Source organism: Felis catus, chromosome B2 (genome assembly GCF_018350175.1).
Source record: "Felis catus isolate Fca126 chromosome B2, F.catus_Fca126_mat1.0, whole genome shotgun sequence".
Lineage (NCBI taxonomy): Eukaryota > Metazoa > Chordata > Mammalia > Carnivora > Felidae > Felis > Felis catus.
In genome coordinates, this window is record NC_058372.1 from 39344581 (window position 1) to 39371139 (window position 26559).

General features: G+C 45.9%; 2 protein-coding genes across 25 annotated transcripts in view; one reads left to right on the forward strand and one right to left on the reverse strand.

The window, feature by feature from the left end:
* The window catches only part of LOC101090105 (adenylate cyclase type 10-like), a 51227-nt gene extending 42302 nt beyond the window's left edge, over window positions 1–8925 (forward strand). For 10 of the 24 annotated variants that reach the window (XM_045057507.1, XM_045057500.1, XM_045057504.1 and 7 more), the window contains 9 exons: window positions 1779–1951; window positions 2865–3021; window positions 4972–5176; window positions 5266–5362; window positions 6331–6449; window positions 6712–6829; window positions 7247–7445; window positions 7969–8182; window positions 8693–8925. In XM_045057507.1, the coding sequence (XP_044913442.1) occupies window positions 1779–1951; window positions 2865–3021; window positions 4972–5176; window positions 5266–5362; window positions 6331–6449; window positions 6712–6829; window positions 7247–7445; window positions 7969–8182; window positions 8693–8760 (1350 nt within the window). In that variant the 3' untranslated portion in view covers window positions 8761–8925. Of the gene's footprint in view, window positions 1–1778; window positions 1952–2864; window positions 3022–4971; window positions 5177–5265; window positions 5629–6301; window positions 6450–6622; window positions 6836–7246; window positions 7446–7968; window positions 8183–8692 lie in introns of those variants that run through there. The other 14 variants (XM_045057508.1, XM_045057510.1, XR_006597756.1 and 11 more) reach the window with 14 other exon arrangements.
* Window positions 8926–17595: 8670 nt separating this feature from the next.
* On the reverse strand, window positions 17596–22827 carry TREML1 (triggering receptor expressed on myeloid cells like 1). The gene is made up of 6 exons (XM_019830582.3): window positions 22702–22827; window positions 22173–22502; window positions 19541–19655; window positions 19038–19123; window positions 18504–18556; window positions 17596–18155 (listed from the first exon to the last, which is right to left on the reverse strand). The coding sequence occupies exons 1-6, from the start codon at window positions 22742–22744 to the stop codon at window positions 17841–17843; spliced, it is 942 nt and encodes a 313-aa protein (XP_019686141.1). The 5' UTR covers window positions 22745–22827; the 3' UTR covers window positions 17596–17840.
* Between the last annotated feature and the right edge of the window lie 3732 nt (window positions 22828–26559).

Genomic DNA, 26559 nt, shown 5'->3' on the forward strand with positions numbered 1-26559 from the left:
TTTGTGAGTTCGAGCCCCACGTTGGGCTCTGTGCTGACGACTCAGAGCCTGGAGCCTGCTTCAGATTCTGTGTCTCCCCCTCTCTCTGCCCCTCCCCTGCTCATGCTCAGTTTCTATCTCTCAATAATGAATAAACGTTAAAAAATTTTTTTTAACTTGCTAATCCGTAGATGAAAGTTAGATTGTACTTTAATATGTATTTCTTAATAAGGTACATTATTTTTATCGGTTTATCGGTCACTTATTTTTCTGTGAATTGCTTATTCATGCCCTTTGCTCAATGGAGTATATGTAAACTAATTTTAGGACAGTTTGGGGGGGGTGGACAAAATTTGGGTTAAAGTGGTCAAAAGGTACAAACTTCAAGTTATAAGACAAATAAGTCCTAGGGATGTAACATACAGCATAGTGACTATAGTTAACAATACTTTATTATGTTTTTGAAAATTGCTAATAGATATTAAAAGTCCTCATCGAGAAAAAAAATTTATGTTGAATACCTAAAACTAATACATTATATGTTCTATCTCAATAAAAATCATCATGTTGTACACCTTAAACTTACACAATATTATGGTCAACTACATCTCAATAAATCTAGGGGGGAAAAAAGAACATATATTTGAAAGTACCCCCTCAACCCCATCACTCAGCTACTGTGTCCCCTCCCCAGATTATGTATCTTTATGTACTCTACCTTGGTACACATAAATGTAAATGGTCTCTTTCCTTTGTTACATACAAATGGGAGCTCTCTATGTCCCATTCTACATCTTACTTAAAGAAATATATATACTTCATAGATCATTCTGTATCATATCAGATTTCCCCAGGGAATGAGATTTGTATAACAAATAGAAACTCTGGGGAAAGCATGCCATAAGACACTTTATTTACAAAGGACATATAGGAGTAAATTTATTTGTTGTGTAAGAATAACTCAGGACAGCTCAGCAACTTTTCTCAGCCTCACTACTATTAAATAACAGAGCAAAAGGTGTTGGCATAATTATCAGTCTATACATAATAGCTTCATAAAACCATGGGGGGTGTTTTCTTAGAGAGCTGAGCTTTAAAATTAAAAAAGAAAACTAAATAAAAACTAATTTCAGTATAAACCTTACCTGACATGTGTAATGCCTGTGAATGCCAAAAAGAATTATTAGAGATTTCCACATTATTTGTGTTTCAATCCAGATGTCTTTGAAGCAATGTTAAATAATTATTTCTTTCCCTTTACAAGAAGAAGTTATTGTGCAGTCTTCCCAAGATTGTTCTGGAATCACCATAGGCTCTCGGAGCGTTTAGTCTTAAAATGTGAAGGCTATGATAACCTCACGGTTCTTCAGTTCCTGCACCTGCCCCCAATACACAGTGGTGGGTGCACTATTTAGTAAGACAGAGAAAGAATTTGGTGATATTTCAGATCCATTCAATAGCATCTGAAGCATCTGAGTCTCTACTCAAATGACAGTCCCATCTCAGTCTGGCAGTATCACTTTCTAAATCACAGCCTTCCTCTATTCACTGACAAACATGTGGGACATGAGAAAGGAGTGTGTTTTCTCCACAATCCTGTTTTCTCCTTTCCGCGTGCACAGTCCTCCTGGTGCTCCTTAGTGCAACCAGACCCTGCTGTGGTTCACTCACTCCAGCACCTCAGCAGCCCAAGTACCCAAATGGCCCCAAATGAAGGAGCCAGTGTGTTAAGTCCAGAGCCTCATCCGTAGTACTCTTCCCATGTTTACATTACCATTTCTCATTTTCTCTGTCTCCAGGTATGTTTCAACATGGGACAGATCACCCTAGCCAAAAAATTGGCCAGGCAAGGCCTTCAACTGCTGAAAAGGAGTTTCCCTTGGACCTGGTTTGGTGTTCTTTTACAAACATTCCTGGAAAAATACTGGCGTTCCTGTTCACTCAGCCGATCTCCAGGCAACCCTAGTGAGAAGTGAGGAACCTGGCCAAGTCATCGTGGTCCCTTTATGATCACAGAGAACTAAACTAGGACCCAACTTGAAGTGTTACCCATATTGACCTAAGACTCTGCTTTTCAAGCATATAACAGTCCTAGTTTCTCTACCTTACTCTCTGAGCCAATGAAATGTAGCAGAATGAGGACTTTTTTTTTTTTTTTTTTTTGAGAAAGAGAGAGTATGGTTGGGGAGGGACAGAGAAAGAGGGAGAGAGAATCCCAAGCAGGCTCTGCGCTGTCAGCGCAGAGCCCAGTGTAAGGTTCAAACTCACAGAACTGTGAGATCGTGACCTGAGCCAAAATCAAGAGTCAGACGCTTAACCAGCTGAGCCATCCAGGTGTCCCAGGACTTCTTTTCTTTTTGAAGCATGGTGTTACGCTGTATTTTTCAAACAAAGATACGTGTTACCCTGTCTCTTTCAAATCAAGATACACATATGTATGTGTGTATACAAACATACACATAGGCATATCTACATATATGTAGCAATTTAATATTATTTCTGTTCTATATAAAAATATTAAATTGCTACCCAGTTATTGAGCTGTAATAATAGGAAATCTATTCAAAATAGCAATTCAAAGAATGAACTTTTTAAAAATACTTCTCTGAATTTTTCCAGTCATCTTGGACCACCTAAGCTGGCTCAGTCAGTAGAGCACATGACTGTTAATCACACCCTATGCTGGGTGTGGAGCCTACTTAAAAAAAAAAAAAGATGATTTCAAAAGGCTTATGGGGTTAGAAGTAATGGGATCCTGGGAGCATTTCTGAGTTTGAAAGTCTGTAGAAGGTCCCCTGATGAGTAGATTTGGATTTTTGTGGGGAGGGACAGTTGGGCACCGGTGCAGACTGAAGGCACACTAATCACTCTGCGCTTCCTCACAGTAAGAAGAAGCTGGCAGTCCTGCAGCAGCGGGTGCGCTGTCTCTCCCTGCTCTGGCAGCTCTACAACCTGGAGACCACGACCAGCAGCCGCAGGTTCGCCGGCCTTGCCACTCTTATGCAGAAGAACTCTGCTGAGGAGTTGGCAAGCGGAGCCCCGGTGAGCAAGTCCTTGCTTTACGGCTGGACCTCACTCAGAAACCTAAAATGCTAGGGAGAGAGATTCCTGGGTTTAACACGGTTCCACAATAACCCAGAATTAATGGGACATACCGATCACATGCTTGAGCAGCATCTCTCATATTGCAGTTTTTAGGTGGGTTTCCAGGTTTGGCTATCTGTGAGTTCCCTGAACTGAATGTCAGCTTTTGTGCATATGTTCAGAAGTGGTGGGAGGTAGGGAAGGAGTCACAGCTTTCATCAGATTCTCAGAGAAGTCCATGAGCTAAAAAAAGATTAGAATTGCTGACTTAGGAAAAAAGAAGGAAGGGAAACATCTTCCTAATTTTAGTGTCCATCTGTCTGTCTCTCTTTTTTATCCATATGTTCCATAAATATTTGATGAACACCCATTATGTGCCAGGCACTAATCTTGATTCTAGGAAAACAGACAACAGATCAGTGAAATACATAGAATGCTAGGTGGTAATAAACTTGATGGAGAAAAATTAAGGGGTGACAGGGGGCCATGGGGTTCTGGGAGCTGGGGGTGGGGTGCAGTTTTAAACAAGGTGCTAGGGAAAGCCTCACTGGGCAGGTGACATTTGGGCAAATCTCTGAAGAGATGAGAAAGTAAGCCACTTGGCTATGAGGGAGAAGAGTGGACAGGCAGAAGGCACAGTGAATGCACAAGGCATGCTCTCTGCGTTTGAGGAACAGTGAGGAGGCCGGTGCGACTAGAGGGGAGGAGACTGAACCAGGAGATGAGTCAGAGAGCCAGGGAGGGGGTTGATGGCAGATGGTGCTGGCCTCTGGGGCAACAGTTGGGGTTTGGACTTTAAAGAAGACAGGAAGCCGGGGGCAGGTTCTGAGAAGAGGAGTGACAGAGTCCACTTATATTTTAATAAGATCATTCTGTCTGCTGTGTTGAGAATCAACTGAAGGAGGCAAAAGGGAAAGCAGGGACGCAAGGTAGGAGGCTATGGTAAATGATACAGGCAAGAGATAGTTGGCTTGGATTGTGGTGGCAGAGGAAGTGGGGAGGGGTGGTCTTCTGTCCAGAGAGAACCAACAGGATTCACTCTTGGATCAGTTCTGGGATGGGAGAGAGAAAAGAGTCCCGGATAATCCCAAGATTGGTTGGACTTCTAGCGGGATAGAAGTGCTCTTAATTGGGATGGGGCACTGTGCAGAAGGAGCAGATGGGGGGGGGGGGGGAGACTGGAACCAGGTTTTAGACATGTTTAATTTGAGATACCTATTAGACATATAGATGGAGATGTTAAGTAGGCAATTAAATATATGAATGTGGGGTATATTTGAGAGGTCTAGGCTGGGAAATAGAAATTCATGGCTCATCAGTGTGTAAATGGTACTAAAAGCCATGAAACTAGGTAATTTTTCTCCATTGCATTTATTATCACCTAACATTCTGTATATCTCACTGATCTATTGTCTGTTTTCCTGGAATCAAGATTAGTGCCTGGCACATAACGGGTGTTCCAATGTTAGGAGTTCAGGGTCATAAGCAGAAATTGGCAAAAGAAACTGAGCAGTTTCAAAGAGAATCTCATGTCCTCAAAAACCTAGTGAAGACAGTGTTTTAAGAAGAGAGTCATCAATGATGTCAAATGTGCACATACTTATACTAGACATCTAGGCAGCAGTTCTGAAGAGTGCTAAGGAGCAAGCATCAGAAGCCTTCATTAGAGAAAACACAGAAGTACAGTTTGGCCAGTGTTTTGAAGGGGAAGTCTGGGCTCAGAAAACAAAAAGAGGGGCAGTAGAAAAAGTGGTTTGTTTGAAGATCAGGTGGTGGGAATGATCGGCGGGTCCCAAGCAAGTGAGCAGCAAGGCACCACAGAGGGCTCTTCCGCAGGAAAGGGACAAGGTGGAGGTGTGGCATGAATGCACAGTCAGAATATTTTGGCCCATGTTTGTTTACCTGCAGGTTGTCTCTACCTATGTGGCCCTGTCCCAATTCTCCCAGAATATGGGTGACAGGGACAGGTGGCTGCACTGTGAGCAGGTGGCTATTCAGAAGAGCAGCCTATGTTGGTTCTCCAGGGAGGGACTGTTGGCCACGGCCCAGCTCATGCAGGCCTTGGCCTATACCAAGCTCTGCCTCGGCCATCTCGACTTCTCCATCAAGCTGGGTAATGGGGCTTAGGGCTGGCGGTCCTAGGGCTTTTAGAGAGGCCAAGTTCACAGCTAGACCTCACACGATGCTCTTTAACCTCCTTAGGTTTTCAAGCTCATGAGATATGCAGACACCTCAAGAAACCAGCTCTGGAGACTCTGGTTCTGTCAGTTCTCTTCAGATCTGCATTTCTGAAGAAAAAGTATTAAGATCATTTTCTGCCATTTGTATTTGTTGCCTAAGAGGGGAGGGTATCTGAAATGGAGAGGGAGATGCTGTTCCATTCTTACAGCCAGGCTGTCTCTTCTCTAGTCATTCCAGGAAGCATTGTCTTAAGTGTGGGGTTCGGGAATGGAAAGGCAGAGTCTGAGCTGCAACATAGTCTTCTCTTCTCCTCTCCTGTCCTCTCCTGTCCTCTCCTCTCTCCTCTCTCCTCTCCTCCTCTCCCCTCCCCTCCCCTCCCCTCCCCTCCCCTCCTCTCCCCTCCCCTCCCCTCCTCTCCCCTCCTCTCCCCTCCCCTCCCCTCCTCTCCCCTCCCCTCCCCTCCTCTCCCCTCCTCTCCCCTCCTCTCCCCTCCTCTCCCCTCCCCTTCCCTCCTCTCCCCTCCCCTCCCCTCCCCTCCCCTCTCCACCTGTCCCCTCCTCTCCTCTCTCCTCCCCTCTCCTCTCCTCTCCCCTCCCCCCTCCCCCCTCTCCCCTCCCCCCTCCTTCCTCACCCTTCTCCTTCCTTTTCCCCCTTCCCCTCCTTTTTCCCACTTTCTCTTCTCCTCCTCCTCCTCCCCCTCATCCTCCCCTTTCTCCCCCTCCCCCCTTCTCCTCCTCCCTCCTCCTCCTCCTCTTCCTCCTCCTCCTCCTCCTCTTCCTCCTCCTCCTCCTCTTCCTCCTCCTCCTCCTCTTCCTCCTCCTCCTCTTCCTCTTCCTCCTCCTCCTTCATTTCTCTACAGAAAGGTAGGTAATTGCAGTAGTTCAGGAAAGAACCTGGAAACTGTCTCAGGCATTTCCCCCCACTTCCTTTGCTTAGAGGCAGGTCTGATCTCAGGCACAGATACTTTCTATATAAATAGAGCGCAGGTGGGGAAATATAAGGATGTTAGGCTTCTTTGAAGACGTAAGATCCCCTTCTCTCCAACCCTACTCTCTAGCTGGCCCCAGTAGCTCTGTCTCTTGGCAGATTTGACCTGTGTGTCCATGTGCTGGAGAGCCAGTGGGTGCTCATTTCCCAGGGTCATGATGTCCTTGGCCTGGCCTGCTTCTATTCTGCTTGCTTAGATCTGCTGCTCTATGGAAAAGGTAAATCTTGTGTAGGGCTCTGCTATATTCCTGAAGGATTCAGACCTTGGATAGGGCTCTGTGTTTGGAACACAGGTAGTCATGAGCCTGTCCCTTGGGCATGGCCCCTGCTCCAACCCTTGGTTCCTTAAAGTCTAGGAATCACATTGTGATTCAGGATGTCTGCATTTCAGGTGTTATCTGCTCCCCTGTACACACACCTTCTGTACCAGTTCCTACGGTGGATAACTGATCCTCGCCTGGTTACCTTCTCTGTCCACAGGATTGCTATGTCGGCCCTTCAGCGAGTGTCTGCATTTCATTCAACGCTATGAGCACAGCTGCATTCTGAACTCTCAGAGTAATGTCATGCTGGGGGTCCACTCGTCTCTGGCCATGTGGTAATGTGGGTACCAGAGTCTTACTCGGTGGGACAGGCTAGAAAATTAAGGACACCGTGGGGGTCATTTAAGCTACTGCCTTTTACCCCTCCAGGCAGGGCTATTCTGCATCTCTAAACTACTCCTAAAGACCTTTCCCTCTCATCCCTCCCATCTTAGTAGAGGGGTTCTTCTCGTCCCTTAGCAGGTTCGGGCCTATAGGTTGAGAGCTAAGTTGGAGGTTACATTTAAGTGCTGGGTAACCCACAGTCTCCTTTTAAGTCTCCTTCATGTGAGTCAGCAGCCTTGGCCACTTGCCAGCATCACAGCGCTGAGCACGCAGGGGGTCTTACGGCCTGAAAGAAGTGATGGTTCTGTGAAAGAGCCAAGGTCAGTAAGCAGGGGATCGAGCTGCGAGCTGTGCCTCTTTCCCTCCAGGTTTGCCCAAGACTCTCAGTGGGATCTGTTTGAGCAGCACTTCTCCAAAGCTCACCAGTTGGTGAAAAGAACCAATGCCTCACTGTTTGGTTCGCATGGCTTTGTCCGATTCCTAGAGTGCCATGTGCTGATGTTACAAAAAATGCCAGAAGATGTCTTCATGCATACTCTCCCAGAGACTCGCAGCCAGGCCCTCAAGGTACCTGTTTCTCTACTGTCCTTCCCCTGACACCTAAGTTCTAGTTTGATCCTGTGATGCTCTTTCTGATGCCTACATCTCCCACTTCCTCTTCTCCTTGCTGCTTCTGTCTCTTTTTCCTCCTCAAACCCTTTTCTTCCTCCACCTAGGAAGTCTTTCCACATGCCTCATGTACCCTCCCAGATATTCTTGCATATAGGTCAGGACCGGACTCCCTGACTTTCTGCCTTTGCACAGCGACTACCCAGTACCGTTAAGATGTTAACATTTAGCCCTTCTCCGTGGACCCACTCTGGCTCAGTTTGACACGTCTCTCTTCCGCCCTGCCTTCTGTGTCTAAGCCATTCCAGTTCCCCTGTATCTCAGAACCAACTTTCTGGGCATGCTGTGCCCTGAGTAACTCCTCCCTGTCCCCCGAGCCCTGAGCTAGTGTGCCAAGTGAGCACTGTCAGAATTCCTGGTGGAGCAGACTGGAGGAAGACAGTGCTCATCCTTGAACTCATGGACTTCCCTCTCCTTTCAGTACTTCAAGGAGTTCTTCTCTAGATGTGTGACCTGCCCCGTCTATCACCAGTGGGTCTCTGAGCTTAAAGCCTCTGTAATGAGATCTGGAAAAGGAGAATCCATGTCCTTGACTGACATCATCAGACCTTTTGACACCTGCTTGACCAGGATTTGGATAGAGGGAGAATTCCTGGAGGAAAACAACTCCTTTGGGGGAAATTTAGGAATACAGAGTAAGCATTCCTTCCTGGAACCCTTGTCTGAGAGACGTTACAGTCTCAGATTCTTACAGGCAGTCAAAGTCTGCTCCAAAGTAAGAAGGGAAACGTAACTGTAAGGAGTTAGTCCTTGCTCCACGGGTAATTATCCTCTCATTAGTGCTGGACCCAGCCCAGACAGAGGGGGTCCCGTATATTGTTAAATAATATGAGAGCCTCTCTCAGCCCTTGGTTTCCACATCTGTACCCTCAAGCATTGGAAGTTCCTCCTTGATCCCAGCTTAAACCACTGGGTTGTTTCTGTGGAGGAGGTGGATGGTCACTAAGGGAGAAGGAAGTCTTAGAATTCAGTGTAATATCTATGAAGGTAAATGGTAAGATGTGGGCAAGGAAAAGAGAGGAAGGAATATAGTTCCTTGCCTCAGGGCCCAGCAAATCTCCTCCTTTTCTAGGGCAATGAGTTAGATTTGTAAGCACTGAGGACTTTCTTTGGGTTTGTGATATTCTTTATGTTCCTGCTTTCAGGATTTGACAGAGTGGCTGATGTCAAGGGGAATAAAGATGAAGAAGAAATTCAAGAATGTATATGTTAAAAAAAATCATTTGAAGGGACCATTGTTCTCTTGTATATAACACAAAGAAATGATCCAAGTTCTCCTTTTTAAGATACTGGACAGTATATGTATTAAATACACTAGCCGTTTACACTCACCACTGTCTATATCTTCGTCAAAATAAAAGCCTATGTTTCTGAAGCATGAAATGTAGATCTTTCTTAACTCTTAACAGTTACTGGCACAACTGAGGCAGAAATTAGAACCAGCAGTCGACTGGACATCTGGGAGGCTCTGGGATGAACTGATTGCTTCTCATGTAAGGCGAGATCCATTAGCAGATGGAAAACTCAGCCCTGATACAGAGGTTGTGGATACTTAAGGCCGGCAATACTAGTGCTTTGATGTTACCCCCTTGGCGCAGACGTGGTAATGAGTTCCTAAGAAGTCAAGGAATCTTTGCAGAGGTCCATATGGCTGTGTACCAACAGAGAAACCCATTTCTCTTTTGCACTGTGTGACTTGGGGATTCTCATGTGAAACTGAAATTGCCAAAATGTATATGACTCTAGCCCTCCTCTGTTTTATTCTCCCTTTCTAGAGCTGCTGCCTTTGACTTTTGACCTTTATCTGTTTGATGGCCTTTCTTACACACAGCATTGCCTTCTCACTGATTTTTACACTTTATAACTCAATCATCTAGTGTTCAGACAGCCTGTTAATTAACGTTATGATAGCTACCATTTATTGTTCACTTACTCTGTGACAAGCATTATACTAAATGCTTGAAATACATTCTTGAAATCTTTTTAGCACTTCCGTGAAGCGAGTATTTTTATTATCCCCATATTACCGATGAAACCGAAGCTTAGGAAGGCCATACTACAGGAAACGGCCACAAAATGGTGGAGCTGGGATTCTAACTCCAATGTGATTCCAGAGTTTCACACTAGGCTATAGAGGCTTCCATGGGACCTAGCCTATGGTAGGCTATCCTGTACCCAATCTTCAATATTCTGTTCAAATGACCATGATCAGAACTGTAAGGACAGGTCAGTGTCTGGGGAAAGGAGCCCTGAACTTGCCATTTAAATCCTGCTGTCTCGTCTGTACATTCCCTGGCCCCTCTCCCCTACTCCCCCCTTTTCTCCTTATTCTTGTTGCTCTTCCTCCTCTCCCTCTACTCCCACCCTACTCCTCCTTCCTTTCCTCTCTCTGACCCCTCCTTCCTTTCTCCTTGTCACCCACTTTCCCCCTGTCCTCCTCTCTTCCACTCCTTTAAATTTCTGAGAGGCAGCATAGAGCGGCAGTAAAGAGGGCCCTAGAGCCACACAGCCTGTGTTCAGATTCTAGCTGTAAAGAGGGCCCTAGAGCCACACAGCCTGTGTTCAGATTCTAGCTCGGGTACTTATTAGCTGTGTTACTTTGGGCATAAAATGTATCTTCTTTACGTTTCCTTTTCCCTTTCTGTAAATGAGGATAAAAATAGAACAAAAGAACATCATTATGAAGACAAAATAAATACAAAGTGCTTAGAATGGTACCTGGCACAAAGTAAGCACTCAGTGTCAGCAATTATTATCAATTTAATTTTTATATGTAAGTATAGATTATACATTTATGTGGCCCAGAATTCAAAAGGAACAAAAGTGTCTAACAGTGAAAGTCTTTCCCATTCTTGTCCTCCAGGATCTGTGTTACCACTCCTTAAAAAATTATTCTGTGCACATGCAAGCAATAGCATATATTTTTTACTGCACACTTCTTTCCCACAAATGGTACTAACTAGGCATACTGTGATGCTCCTTCCTTTTTGCCTTCTCTTTTTTTCTCTTGCCATTTGTTTCCCTTTTGGCAATTCTTAAAATGGAGATAGAATTCACCATTTTGAAAGATATACCATCCAGTGGCTCTTAGAATATCACAAAGCTCTGCTACCATCACCACTACATAATTCCAGAACATTTTCATCACCCCAAAAAGGAACTCTGTGCCATTAGCATTCACTACCCAGTCCCACTTCCCCCAACCCCTAGTAACCATCTTTCTGTCTCAGTGGATTTGCCTTTTTTGGACATTTTGTATAAATGGAATCATAGTATATGGCCTTTTGTGTCAGACTTCTTCCACTTAGCATTGTCTTTCCAAGGCTCATCCATGTTTAGCATTTGTTTTCATGGTTGGATAGCATTCCATTGTATGGATATGCCACACTTTGTTGACCCATTCACCAGCTAATGGATACCTGGGTTGTTTCCACTTTTTGGCCATTGTGAATCACACCACTATAAGCATTTATGTGCAAGTTTTTGTATGAACGTACATTTTCATTTCTCTTTGGGTTTATGCCTAGGAATGGAATTGTTGGGTTATGCAGAAACTCTGTGTTTAACTTTTTAAGGAACTGTCAACCTGTTTTCCAAAACACTACCATTTTACATTCCCACCAGCAATGTGTGAAGGTTCCAGTTTACCACATTCTTGCTTCACCAACACTTGTTCTTGCTTCTCTTAATAAAGGCATATTCTAGTGGGTATGAAGCGGTATCTTGTTGTGGTGTTGATTTGCATTTCCTTTAGGACCACTCATGTCCTTTTTAAAAGTTTATTTATTTTGAGAGAGAGAGAATGAGAGGGGGAGCAGAAGAGAGAAAGGGAGAAACAGAATTCCAAGCAGGCCCCTCACTGTCAGTGTGGACCCCTCCACGGGGCTTGAACTCACAAACCTGTGAGATCATGACCTGAACCAAAATCAAGTGTCAGACATTCAGCCGACTGAGCCATCCAGGCCTTCCTTGTTGTGGATCATTTTTACAAGCTTACCGGCCACTTGTTGATGTTCTTGGAGAAATGTCTTTTAGAATCTTCTGCCCATTTTTTATTGGGTTATAATGCCTTTTTATTGTTGAGCTCAGAGTTTTAAATATATATTCTCATACTAGACCCTTATCAGATTTGATTTACACGTATTTTATTTTCTCTCATTCTGTGAATTGTCTCTTCACTTTCATGACACTATCATTTTGCAGTGCAAAAGTGTTAAGTTTTGATGAAGTCCAATTTATGTGGGTTATTTTTTTGGTTTTGGTTGCTCATGCTTTAAGTGTTCTCTCTTAGAAATCACAAAGGTTTACTCCTCTGTTTTTTCCTAAGAGTTTTATATAGTTTTAGCTCATTTAGGTTTTTGATTCATTTTGATTTCTTTTTTTTTTTTTTTTTTTTTTTGCATATAGTGTGAAGAAATTTTTCAAATCATCCTTTGCATGTGGATATCTACTCAACACTTTTTGTTAACAAGACTACTCTTTTCCCCATTTAAATGATACTCTTGGTGATGTATGATTTTGTTAAATGTATGGGTCTACTTCTGAACTCTCAGTTCTGTCCCATTGCTCTCTGTGTCTATCCTTAATGCCAGTACACACAACCTTGATTGTTGTAGCTTTGTAGTAAGTTTTAAAATCAGGAAATGTGAGTCCTCCAACTTTATTGTTTTTTAAGACTGTTTTAGCTGTCCAGGGGCCCTTCCATTTCCATATGACTTAGGATCAGCTTGTCAATTTCTACAAAAAGGACAACTATAATTTTGATAGAGATCAAGTTGAATCTGTAAATAAATTGGAGGAGAATTGCTATTTTAACAATATTAAATTTTCTGATCCATGAAGATGTCATATCTTTTCCACATATTTAGGTCTTCTTAAATTTCTTTCAATAATGTCTTATAGTTTACAATGTATAGGTCTTAAACTCTTTTGTTAAATTTATGCCTAAATATTTTACTCTTGGTTCTATTCTAATGGAATTGATTTCTTAATTTCATTTTTGAATTTTTCATCGCTAGTGCATAGAAATAAAACTGAGTTTGGTTTATTGATTTTGTATCCTGAAACTGCTGAACTCATCTATTAGATCTATTGTTTTTTTGTGTGGATTCCTTAGGATTTTGTATATATAAGATCATATCATCTGCAAATAGAAATCATTTTACTTCTTCCTTTCCAATATTTCTCCCTTTCCTTTTTATTTCTTTCTCTTGCCTAATTATACTCCTTAGAACCAAAGTATAGTATTGAGTGAAAGGGGCAAGAGTGGACATCTTTGTCTTCTCAATCTTAGGGGCAAAGCTTTCAGTTTTTCACCTTTAAGTATGATGTTAGCTGTGAGTTTTTTGGGTTTTGTTTGTTTCTTTGTTTGTTTGTAGATGCCCTTTACCAGATTGAAGAAATTCTCTGCTCTTCCTAGTTTGTTGAACATTTGTATCATGATAGGGTGTTGGATTTTGTCAAATGCTTTTTCTGTCATCTGTTGAAAGAATCCTGTGATTTTGGTCCTTTTTTTCTATTAATATGGTATATCATTGATTTTCATGTCTGGAACCAATCTTGCATTCCTGATATAAATCCCATCTTGTCACAGTGTACAATCCTTTCTTTGTTGCTGGGGCCTATTTACTAGTATTTTGTTGAGGACTTTTGCATCTACATTCATAGGAGATGTTGGCCAGTAGTTCTCTTATGATCTCTTTGTTTGGCTTTTGCATCAAGGTAAAATTGGTGATTTTACTCATAAAATGAGTTAAGAAGTGTTCCTTCTCTTTTTTGGAAAGGTTTGTGAAGGATTGGTTTTAAAACTCACTCAATGTTTGGTAAAGTTCACCAGTAAAACCATCTGGGCCTGGGCTTCTCTTCGTGGGAAGCTTTTTGACTATGATTTAAACCTCTTTTTTATTTGTTATAGATATATTGAGATTTAATCTTGAGTCATTTTCAGTGGTTTGTGTCTTTCTAGGAATTTGTCCATTTCGTCTAGGTTATCTATTTTGATGATATACAATTGTCCACAATTTTCCTTTTATAATCCTTCTAAGCTCATAAAGTCAGTAGTTCTCCCTCCAATTTCATTCCTTATTTAGTAATTTGAGGCTTCTCTTTGTTTTTGGTTTTGTTTTTTGTTTTTTTGGCTAAGAAAGTAACTTTAGCTAAGATTTGTCAATTTTGATCTTTTTAGAGAAACAACACCTGATTTTGTTGATTTTTTTCTTTTTCTGTTCTCCATTTCATTCATTTCTACTCTGATCTTAATTATTTCCTTCCTTCTGCTCACCTTGGGCTTAATTTTCTCTTCTGTTTCTAGTTTCTTCAGGTAGAAAGTTAGGTTGCTGATTTGAGATCTTTCTTCTTTTTTAAAATAGGGGTTAACCTCCAGCCATAAATTTCCCTCCAAGAACTGGTTTTGCTGACTCCCCTAAGTTTTGTTATATCATGTTTTGTATTCATTCATCTTAAATAATTTATCATTTCTCTTGTGATTTCTTCTTTGACCCATTTGTCATTTAGAAGTGTGTTAATTTCCACATACTTGTGAGTTTCCAAAATGTACTTCTGTAATTTCTTTCTAATTTCATTCCATTGTAGTCTGAAAGCATACTTTGTATGATTTCAATCCTTTTAAATGTATCAAGAACTTGTTTATGGTCAGATATATGGTCTATACTGGAAAATGTTGCATGTATACTTGGAAGAATGTATATTGTATTTTCCAGTAGTTGGGTGGAGTGTTCTACAGATGTCTGTTAAGTCTAGTTTTTTATAGTATTGTTCATGTCTATTTCCTTGCCAATCTTTCACCTACCTACCTTGTTCTGTCGGTGGTTGAAAGTGTGATACTGAAATCTACAACTATTACTATTTAATCTACAACTTATTACTTTTAGTTCTGTCAGTTTTGCTTTATGTCTTTTGAAATGCTATTATTAGGTACATATGTATTTATAATTGTTATATCTTCTTGATGGGTTGACTTTTTTATCATTATAAAATGTTCTTTTATCTTCATTAATATAGTCACTCCACCTCTCTTTAGCTAGTTTGCATGGTACATGTTTTTCCATCCTTTTACTTTGAACCTACTCATGTTTTTGAATCCAAAGTTTGTCTCTTAGGAAGCATATAGTTGGATCATGTGCTTTTTAATACATTCTGTCAATCTCTGGCTTTTAATTGGAGTGTTTAATCTATTTACATTCCATGTAACTACTGATAAGATAGGATTTATGTCTTCCATCTTATTATTTGTTTTCTACCTGTCTTATATCTTGTTGCCCCTCTCTTCCTCTGCTGTCTTCTGTTATATTAAATACATAATTTTAATTTCATTTTAATTCCCTTGTCATTCTTTTACAATGTTTTTGAGGTTTTTTCCTTGCTCTAGGGATTACAATTAGCATTTTAATTTAAAACAATCTAGTTTACATGTATACCAACTTAATTTCAACAATATACAAGACTTTGCTCCTATATAGCCCCATTCCCTCCCCACTCTTACAAATTATAAGTGTTATAAAAGTTACATCTTAATAAATGGTGTACCTATCAACACAGATGTGTAAGTATTGCATTATGAAGTTATGTTTTGAATCAGATACGATGTGGAAAAAGCCAATTTCATAAGGGTAGACTCCTTGGGTTGGTGCAGGCATTGGTTTCCAGAGCTCTAACAAGGTTGATTCTGACTATTTTTGCCAGTTTTCTTGTTGCTTTTATGGAAGAGAGAATTTTCTGAGTTCTTAAACCATTTTCTTTTAAATCATTCTCAATGTACTTTTAAATTGCATTTCCCTTCAATGAAGTTAAACATCTTTACATCTTTATTGTTTATATTTCCTTTTTTTAGTGAGCTATATGTATATATCCTGTGACCATAACCTATTATTTTAATTGATTTATAAGTGTTCAAGAAATGAGATTTCTGCCTTTGTATGAGTTGCAGAATTTTTCTTCATTTTGTGTTTTGTCTTTGTGTATTGTGCTTTTGTCATGAAGAAAAAGATATCAGTCTTAATTTATTTTAATGTGTCAGTTTTAAAGTATCTATGAATTTTTTTATGGCTTCTGAGTTTTGTGTAATAAAGAGCGTTTTCTTCTCTAAGATTATTTTAAATATTCCCCAGTGGTCTTTCAAGTATTTTTTTTAATTAACTTCATCAAAACATAATTTATATAAAAGAAAGTGCACCTATTTTAATGGTAGCTTTTGACAAATATATACACCCATGTGACCACTACCACAGTCATAACAGAGAACATTTCAGTCACCCCAAAAAATTATTTCAGGCTTTCTCTATATTCATTCCTCCCACCCTAACCACCACCAGCAGCACAAAATATTCTCATTATTTTTTTTCTTTGTCTTTATATCTGTGATTATTTCCGCCTTGTCATTTCATATTTCATCCTTCTTTTTGAGTAAGTTAGCTAACAGTGTCTCTTATATTTCATTGCAAAGAATAAGCTCTTTTATTTGTGTATTAGTTATATAACTTTTCTCCTTTAAAATGAACTAGCAATTTGAGTAAGATGCTTAGTTCTTATTGTTGAGGCTATGACTTTTCCTCTGAGAACTCCCTTAGCTGCATTCCAAAGGTTTCTGATATGAAGCAATGGGCTGGTCATGTCACCTGCATTTTCTTTGTTTTCATGTGTTTCTTATGATAAAATATAGAAGATCCGTATTTTCATCTCAGAAGTTACTTTTATAAAGGAGATTTGGGTTGGTATTCATAGACTTCTACCATAAGCAATGATGGAATTCATATATTTCCCCTTCTCCTCTGTTTTCTCTACCAGCCAATGGATCTTAGTATTTTCCCTTGTGTTGTTAAATATACATTTACTTCTGTCAGGCTCCAAAAAGTTCACACTATGTTCAGATCAGGATTTTTCCCACAGGCCTTCTTTTTAGACTTTATCCTGACCTTCCCCTATATTCTCTCCCCACCCTGACCACCCCTCCTCCACAGCAGGCAACCCCCCCCTCCCCCAGCATCTTATCCAGGGAAAGTGAGGGCTTAGTTGATTGGTGGGCAGCTGCTGCCTCCACAAGGGATGGAAGTAAATTTAGGTTCTGTCACAGGCTGAGACTATCAGGGGAAGCCCCAAATATCCTGCCAGAGCTCCCTGAAAATAGCATCACTAGACTTCCTCAGCTAGAACCAGGCCCTGCCTGTCCCCTCTCCTCAGGTACCTATACCGAATTCCGGGCCCCTCCGATGGTGACAACCTCTTTATGCCTAGCTCTCCATGATTATAAGAAGATTTGGTTCCCAAGCACCTCATCCTCCCCACTTGTCTCTCATCTCAATATGGGCAAATATTTCCAAATTGAACAGTTTCAGAAGAAATCCTGGCAGAGACCTTAAAGGCCCTTCCACCCCCAGCCTGGACTAGTTTTCATGTACACTTAACAACAGCCACACCTTTACCACTCATTCCCCTTCTTCCCATGCCATGCTTTTTCTCCACCAGGCTCTTCCCAGGCCCCAAATTTCAGGCCAAAGGGAACAGTGCTACCAGATGTCCACCCAGCTGAGAGAGAGCCAGCTCTGATAAAACATGTCTGCAAAGGTCTCTTATCTCCTGGTGCTTGGAAATCCTTTGTGCTGCCAAGGAACAGACTTGGAATTTATTTCAGTTTCTGATCTTACTCCTCAGCTCCATCTTTCCCACCCCATCTGTCCTGAGTCTTAATTTATCATTATCCCCTTCCTCCCATCTTATGTCATCACGTCATAAGGTACCACTTGTTTACAAGGTGCAGAGCAGAAGGCAGAAGAGATTTCTAGACTCAAGCTAATGGATCTGTACTTTCAGGTATCTTGAGAAAGGCAGGAAATACATTTGAAGACGCCTCCTTGGTGCCCCTTGAATCAGACTGCATCCCGGAATTCTGACCAGGAATGAAACCATGCCCTCACTGGCAGGACAGGCAGGAAATCATAGCACAAACTCTGGACTAGAATCTTTAGAGTTCCCAGGCCATGTGAATAGTCAAACTCAGGCCCTTTCTTTCCCCATCAACTATCAAGAGCTCATATATTATCATTCAGAGTTTATTTAGCTCAGTGGTTTAAGGGCAGAGGAACCAGCATGGGGGTTTCGTTCCTAGGATACCTCAATCACATATAAGTATCACTTTACACATCAGAAAAGTCAAGATGTTAGATTAGATCCTAAAGTCCCTAGCTGTTCTGATATACTAAGGATCTAGGGTATGGGCTGGCTGGCTGGATGCATAGAACTCTGGGGATGGTCTCTGTGGTAAATAGTATGATGAACAGTTTAGCTGGGTGGCGTTTGGCTAGTCAGTGAATCTTGGGTTGGCTCACAGGTGGCCCCTCCACCCTTGTCCCTTCCAGGAAAGATAACTGTGGCATATGTCACAGGCTTAGAGTACATCAGGACTTTAGGAGGCAGAGGGGGCGATGAGGATTGGGCTGGGGATGGAGAGTCCTCTGATGGGGGATCAAAAGGTAGGCTGCTATAGGTGGTATTGTCAAAGGAAGGTGGCGAGTCGAGCCTAGCATACGGTATGTCCGATGGAAAATCAACTCCGAGGCCAGAGTCACTGATGTGGTGGACCACTGAGGAGGAGGCCTGTAACAAAAGCAGACAAATGAGGCAGAGAGTATGCCTTCTTCTGCCCCAGTTGCCTCTGCGGGGAAGTCCAGGACCACACTGGATCTGTCTCTCAAATCCTGAGGATGTCAGTGGGCAAGAAGGCTTCACTTTGAAGATTTTCAAGCCCCAAGTTTCTCCCCAAATCTGAGAGGGTGAGATACCAAGGTAGGAAGGCAGAAGACCACTGGCGCCAAGTTCACAGCATTAAGGAAGAGGGTTTGGACTCTGACTGGGTCCCAGTCTTTCACCACCCCCTCATCCTGGGACCCCTCAGTGAGAGGAAGGTCTGTGGAATTTGGCTGAGGGCCCACAGATGCCTCTTACCTTGCCTGAAACTCTGCTGCTCTGAGATTGGCCACAGACACCAAGCCTGGTCCCTGGGAGGACAGAGGATGGCAGCACAGTCTGCTTCCTGTATTGGCTCAGTGCCCATTCCTCACTCCCTTCAGAAGCCTCTTTCCTAGTCCAGACTCTCCAGTCTACTCCCACCAGACACCAGCTACACCCCGGCCTGCCAGGAGACCCCACCCACCCACTTACTGCTTCCAGCTTCCTCCAACCCACCTCAACATTCAGTCTGTCTCCTGAGACCCTTCCCCCACCATCTCCAGTCACCTGTCTCTATTCCACTGGTCCACCCTGTCCAATTCCTGTCTGTCCCCAGGCTGGCTCTCACTGAGTCTCCTTCCTCCCATCCACCCCTCAACTGGGGACTTCTAGGGCCTGGGGGCCTCCCTAAAGCCCAGACAAGCCCGTCTATAGGGGAAGCAGAACTAGACTCCCGACACTGTCTACAAGACTGGCTGGTTCAGGACCAGCAGGGGCTGTGCTGGGGTGTGCAGGTAGACTGCTACCTACCTTTCCTTTTGGCCATCACAGCGAATAGCACGGCTGCTGCCACCAGCAAGCCCAGCAGGAGCGCAGCGCCCCAGATCAAGGGGATGCTGAAGGATACAAAGGGATAGGGGAGCTTAAGCCTGAACTTGGCAGGAAGCTGCTCACCAGGAGCCCCGGAGCGGTAGCAGAAAGGTGCAATTCTCGGTGAGCCATGGTTGGGAGAAGAGGATTTGGGGGGTGGAATTAGGAGGGCAGACATAGGCAGGGCAGAAGAGAAACACATTTTCAGGTTATCCTGGCTGGAGACCCGCGGGCATAAAGGGGCCATTGCTGAACTGGGGGTGGGGGGGAGGTGGGACAGGAGGGTCTGGTCTGCCTGACCGCCTGCCTGATCGGAAGTTCTCCAGAGGTGGAAGGAACCGTGAGGTTTCCCTTTGAGTTAGCCTGGGGCTCTGAATAAGCCTTTCCCACCCTTTCCCACCACCAGCCTTTTCCCGGACCCCGAATACAGCTCTTCTCAGTACCTCTTCTCATCCTGGCTGGGTTCCAAAGGGCTGGCACTGCCCATGGTGTCTGAGAAGGGGCCGTCAGCCAGACTCCCAACCTTATAGTTCTCTTCCTCCTCTTTCGGGGTAGGAGCTGAGTCAGAAGGAAACAGTCATGAGCACATACCCAGTGTGGATAGGGTCGCGGGCCTGTTGAGGTCCGAGGGACTGGGGGAGTGGGGCTAAGGAAGGAGAGGTTCCAAGCAAGAAACACAAATGGGGGCTTGGCATATTCCTTAGGGGCCCTCGTTCTGGAGATCAGAGGTGGATTCCTTCTGTCTTTACCCGATTTTGATGGGGCCCTCTTTCCCCTCCACCACCAACTGTTGCCCCTGCTTTCCTTCTTCACCTGCTGGCCTCTCCCTGGCCTCTCGGGCTGCTCAGCCTATGCGGAACCACACACTGGGTAATCTGCGCCCACCTCCCCACCCCACCGCAGCATAGGCTCTCCACTCTTGTCCCACAGTGACAACCCTGCTCCTGTCGCTCATCCACAGGTCTCTAAAGGGGCATAGCCCGTTAGACTTCTCTATCTACCTGCAACCGTGTGACCCCCTGCAAGCCGGGGGCGGGGGAGGGGGGCAACCCAAGCTCTGCCCTCAGGATCTAAGGAACTCTAGGGTCACCCCTAATGTGACACAATGCCAAGGGACCCTTGCTGAGAGCCTTGCTTGGACCCCCAGACTCAGTTTTGTGACAAGGCTTCTACTGTCCCTACACCACTGTGCTCAACCTCTCTGGCTATCAGACTCAGGCCTGGTTTCTCTGGGCCAGACGATCTGTCTTGGGAACCTGGCCAGTCCTTCTAGACTCTCAGCAGGTGTGGTCTTCCTTCTTCTCAGAGGCTTACCATCCCCACCCCCCCACCAAGCCAAACCAGGATCTGGAGATGCTGTGTCTCCCATCTTCCTGCATGCGTCCTGCCCACCTAGTACCATTTAAGCCACCCACACCCTCTCTGAAAGCCATGCTCCACCAGCCAGCCCTGAGCATCCACACGCTACAGCTGTCGGGTCCCCAGCACCTGCTCCTCTCCCCAGTGCATCTTGTCCTACAGGCTCGAGTTACCAGACCTTACGGTGCCAAGGAAGGAGGAGGACAGGAGAAGACTAGGACCAACAGTCCTTTACAATGTACACTTTACAATGTAAAGTAATAATCATGGACCGGAGATGAGAGGGATTCTAAGGACACCTTAGTCCGTCCTCATAAGTAACAAGTGGGGAAAAAAACCACGAGCAGGGAACGTGCCTTTCTTCATTTCCTTATTTGGGGCTTGGGTGCAAATTACTTGAGAAAGGAAGCCGTGAAGGCGAAAAAGACATCATCATTCCTAAGAGAAAGGTAGAGCAGGCTCCATTTCGGCAGGAAGCTGGCCGTTTTCCCTCCAAAAGATTGTTTTTGTTTTACGACATCCAATTTCTCTGGAAAATTCTTTCTCCTACTTTAAAATTTTTTTTTAATAAATGCTAAGACATTAGAAAGTTGTCGGCTGGGAGAGAAAACCACAGCCTATATAAAAGTACTTTCTCTCCCGAGGATAGGGGTTGACAACCCTGGAGGGACCAGGAGTGACACTTTTCTCATGGTAAACTAAAGGAGTTGAAGTAATCCAGGTACCGAATGCGCCTGCGTGTAGGTGAGGCGCATCCTAGATGCTCAGTGAAGACATAAAATTCAATAAAATCCGAATTCAGTCATTTTAAGCCATCAAGCCCATTAGAGCGGGAGTAATAAACTGGGAGATTTAAAAAACAAATTCCAGGGGTGCCTGGGTGGCTCAGTCGGTTGAGCGTCCGACTTCAGCTCAGGTCACGATCTCGCGGTCCGTGAGTTCGAGCCCCGCGTCGGGCTCTGGGCTGATGGCTCAGAGCCTGGAGCCTGTTTCTGATTCTGTGTCTCCCTCTCTCTCTGCCCCTCCCCCGTTCATGCTCTGTCTCTCTCTGTCCCAAAAATAAATAAACTTTAAAAAAAAAATTAAAAAAAAAAACAAAAAAAAAAAAACAAATTCCAGTCGATAAATGCCCAAATTAAAACTTTGCTTAAGGGGTGCCTGGGTGGCTCAGTCAGTTAAGCGCCCGCCTTAGGCTCATAGCATGATCTCACAGTTTGTGGGTTTGAGCCTCACGTCCGGCTCTGCGCTGATAGCTCGGATCCCGGAGCCTGCTTCCGATTCCCTGTCTCCCTCTCTCTCTGCCTCTCGACCCTGCTCACGCTCTGTCACTCTCTCTCTCTCAAAAATAAATAAACATTTTAAAAATTAAAAAAAAAAAACTTTGTTTAAAACCTTTCTAAGGAAAAAAAAAAAAAAGCATCAAGTATGTTGAAAACGCGGGATGAGGCGGGCCAAGGCCATGGGTGAGGACATGCCTTTCAGCCGGGAAACCCCAGCTAGAACAGGAGGGGGAAGGGACCCACCGTCTGGCTCATTTATCTCTGACTGTTCACCCAGTTCTGCTTCCGCTCCCGGGGTGCTGTCAAAACTCTCTCCTTCCAATTCCCCGCCCCGCCCCCTTCCCCCCTCCCCCGCCCCCAAGGGTCCCCATTCCCCAAGGACGGAGAGCAGCAGGTGGGGGCGGGGAGGGGCAATGGCCAGCCTAGAATGACTCACCTGGAGGGAGCACAACCAGGGCCACCCTGTGCAGCGTCTGGGTCCCCGCCGCCCCCTCCACCACGCAGCCGTACTCGCCGGTGTCCTCCTCCCGCAGGGTAATCATCTCCACCTGGAGCAGGCCGCCCCCCAGGTCCGTGAGAAACATGCGCCTGCCCGCCGGGGCTCCGCGATCCACAGCCGAGGACACCAGGGGCTGGCACCCATCGGGCAGGAACCGGCACCACACCTTCCGAGCCTTGACGTCCTGGAGCCGGTAGTGGCACTGCACCAGAATGGAGCCCCCTACGGGGGCCTGCAGCACCTCCGGGAAGCTGGTGGAGGCCTGGCCTGGGGAAGGAAGGGATGCGGTTATGCGGGGCAGGAGCCCCGGGAACTTTCCAGCCCACCCACTTGCCACAGGGGCACAGGGGCCTAGAGGTCCCCCTTCAGGGCCCTACATATATGCTGCTGGTGCCACCGTGATGTCAATTATTCCTGGGCACCAAGCGGAGCCCATGGGGCCCAGAGCCCACCCGCTTCACCTTACCTGCCAGTCCCACCAGCAACAGCATGAGCAGGTTGGGGCCCATGGCGGGTCAGGGAGATGTCAGCTCTGCGGCTGGCCTGGCCACTGACACAGCATTCCCCAGGGAGCAGGAAACATCTGCCTTGGACAGTCACGTGGGGCTCTCAGCCGCCATGGGGTGGGAGGCGGACACTGGGGGCCCCTCCACGGGTGGGGATAAGGCGCCTTTCCAAAGCCTGGCTGCTTCTGGGCTTGGGAACTGAGCTTGAGAGGAGGCAGGGGTGGGTGAGGCAGGGTGAGAAGAAGCCCCAAGGACAGGTGGGACCTGGGATCCTGGGGCCCAGCTAAGGGATGAGGTGACAGGAGGATGGTGGAAACTGGGAAGCAGGGGAGGCAGATGATCCTCGGGGTCTTCCAGAAATAGAATCTGAGGATGCAGAGCTGTGAAGGAGGAAGGTGAAGGGCCATTTGGGTTCTAAATTCTGTAAGGAGTGCACCGGCCAAGCCCTCAGGGGACTGTCCAGTCCTGCCACACGACCTCACACCCAGAGACCCCGCCCTGGTGGCGCCCTGGATGGGGCCAGTCTTCATTTACTGTGCTGGGTGCCCTCCAGCCCCTGCCAGTGTAGACCCACGCTCTCCGGCTCTGGCAACTGCATCAACCCTTTGATAATTATGCTCCATTTTCTTCTTTCCCCCTGTTTTCTGGAACCCCTTAATGAGTTGGATATTGAACCTCATGTACTCATCCCCTTTGCACAACTTTTCTCTCTTTTCCCATCATTTTCTCCATTGCGTTCTGATTTTCAGAAGGTACCCTCATCTTTTTCTCTCATCCCTTTTACATTTTTATGCCTTGGCATTTTCACTTTACAAGATTTCTTATTCCCCAAACTTTTTTTTACAGCATATTATTTTTGTTTCACGAATGCACTATCCTCTCTGTGGGGAGATCATTCTCCATGGATATTTTCACGTTTCTGTGTGATCTGGGCACTGATCAAGCTTTGTTCGACGGTTATCAAATAGCAAGCGTGCTTTGGAAGCTAGAGAGAGGGTACCAGCTCCTGAGGGATTTGCTTATACCCCCACCCCCTTCCCTAGAGAAGATCTCTTTACCTTCCAGAGTAAAGGTACCTAACATCTATCTATCTATCTATCTATCTATCAGTCTATCTATCTAGCTATCAGTCTGTCTATCAGTCTATCTATGTATCTGTCTATCTACTATCTGTCTCTCCAGAGAGGAAGATGGGCCGATGTGCCAGATGCCATGTGTAAACTCCAAGCCTCATAATTTGGGGTTCCTTTGCCATGACAGGAACCCACTGCCCGCCCAGGAAACATCTGGCCCCCATTCATGTCCCCCTGTGCAGAACTGGGGTGTGGGGACCCTGCACAGAACGTGGACGATACACCTCCTGATCTGGGACTCCAGGGGGAGCACTGGTGCTCGGAGAGACAAAGGCAGGTAAGGTGAGGATGTCTGGAAGGGGCAGCCAGCGCCTGACCTAGACATCACACCTAGAAAGGGGCTAAAGAAACTACCCTCCCTCCTTCCTCTCCCCTCCCTTCTCTGCTCCTTCCCTCTCTCTGCTCTCTCCTTCCTTCAGGAACAAGGAAGTTGCCAATGGGAACTGGAAACAGGAGCCTGAGAAAGCCAGACAGTGCGTTAAGCTGGAAGTGGTGAGAGGGTGACCAGTTGTCCCGTCTGCCCAGACTTAGGAGTTTTCCTGGGAGACATGGGTCTTTGGTGATACACTGGCAAAGTCTTGGGCAAACCAGACAGGTGGGTCAGCCTCGTGGGTGATGTGGAAATGCTTGTATCTGTCCTGCCAGTACGTATCAGGCTTTCTTTGATTTCCTTGCGGGTAAGTCATTACACTAACAGTCCACAGAAGTATTGTGAAGCGAGACCTGTCCTCAGTATTTGACTGAGTGCCTAAAAGCGTCCACCGCTGGGTACAAAGGACAGAGGTGACCAAGCAGGATCCTGGCCTCAGGGAGGTGGGCATTAGAGAAGAGGAAGGAAGCCAGTGTTTATTCGGGACCTATTCTGCACCAGACATTGGCCCTGGGACTTTCACTAATGGTATTTCTTTCAACCTCACAAAACTTCAGCAAAGCAGGGTTGCTCGTTTGTTTGTTTTTTGTTTGTTTGATTGATTGATTTCTGAGGAGGGGGAAGGGGTAAAGAGAGAGGGAGATGGAGAATCTTAAGCAGGCTCCATGCCCAGCGCAGAGCCCAATGCGGGCCTCAATGTCATGACCGTGAGATCGTGACCTGAGCCGAAATCAAGAGCCAGGCACTTCACTGACCGAGCCACCCGGGTGCCCCTGTTCTGTGTTTTTATTAGGTGAGGACCCTGGGGCTCAGAGGGGTTTCTTAGTAGGAGGCAAAGCTTAAATTTGAAACTAAATTACCTGATCCCCCCTTCAGTCCAGTGTGCACCCCAGAGAGTCCAAGGCAGGGGATCCCTGCGGTGATCCAAGTCCCCAGGGGGACGTCTCCAATGTGGGGGAGGAAGAAAGAGAAAAGGCCAAGCTCCCAAGAACAGGGGAACTGCAGACACGTTCTCGTGCCAGGCTTGGGGGAGCCGTGCATCTTGGCCGCTAGACAGTGCCTCGGGTCTGTGGGAAGGAGACCGGTGCCTGGGACACGATGAGAAAGCTTCACGTGCGGCTGAGTCTAAGGGCCTGGGACACACAGCCTGGCCCAGCATCTGCGGGGAGTGAGCCAGGCAGGGCTGGGCAAGACTGGCTCCGGGGAGTGATGTGTGCACGTGAGGCTGGGCACAAGGGCTGCATCGGGGGTCCTTCCCAACGATCCGAAAGCCCATGGTGGGGGGCAAAGCTGCCACTTGTGGCCACGGCCACAGAGGGTCCCAGGCTTCCACTTCACAGAGGCCCAGGACAGAAAGCCTGAGGATGGGCGCCTCCCCCCGCAGCCCTCCCTGGGCAAGTCTGCGTCCCCACTCCCCTCACTCGGGCCACAGTGGTGTGTGTGTGCCCCGGGGAGAGATGAGTCCCTCTGGCCTGGTCCTGTCCCCCTGATGTGGTTCTCCTGCGCAGGTTCCTTCTGTCGCCCTCTAAATTACATCATCCCTGTCCCTTGTGCACCCCCAGTGCGCCTAGCCTGGCTTCACTGGTCGTTTCCTCCTGGGCACTTTTGCCCTTCAACATACCATCTGGCTGACTGACTTGTGTCTGTCTCCCTCCCCTCCCCCGGGTCCGGGGACCTTGTGTGAGCAGGAATCTTTGCCTGTTTGGTTCTCGCTTGTCTCCAGCCCTCAGGATGGTACCTGGCGCAGAACATATCCATTTTCTCATGAAATAAATGAGTAGGATGGAGCTAGAGGGAAGGGCAACGTGAACACGAAGTGAAATTTGCACTTCCAGGCTCTACTGGGGACTTGGGGTGACATCTTTCCCTCGCGAGCCTCAGTTTCCCTTCTGTGCAGTGAGGGGCTCAGACCAGTAGTTCCCGGCTCTGGTATGCTGCACTCCATGAGGCCAGCCGTGGGTGTTCCCCTGGAGGGGAAGTATAACACGCGGAAAGCAGAGGTCTGGGGAAGCGAGTCGATGAGTCAGCTGGGCGTTAGATGGACTGCCGGGTGGGGGAGGTGGGCCGCAATAATCCTCGGGAACTGACAGGTGGGAGGCAAATGGAGGAGAGGGGCAGCAGCCTGGATGCTAGAGAAATCCCAGACGAGGAGGCAGGATCCAGCAATTAGATCCAGGGAAGGGAGCGAGGAAAAGCAAAAGATGGGCAGTTTGGAGGCGGGGAGAACAGAGAGACGCGGTAGCCTAAGACCCGAGGCCCCAAGGAGGCAGACCTCTTGTCTTTTCCTCGTCCAGATTCATTCTCCTCGCCTGGTA

Bases quoted from the DNA above. Each gene is read 5' to 3' on its own strand.
- TREML1 (XM_019830582.3), bottom strand. From the start codon at position 22,744: ATGGGCCCCAACCTGCTCATGCTGTTGCTGGTGGGACTGGCAG. The intron at 19,124-19,540 runs GTACTGAGAAGA...TGTATCCTTCAG, and splicing joins CCCAGCCAGGATGAGAAGAG to CATCCCCTTGATCTGGGGCG. The intron at 18,156-18,503 runs GTAAGAGGCATC...CTTTTGTTACAG, and splicing joins GCAGCAGAGTTTCAGGCAAG to GCCTCCTCCTCAGTGGTCCA.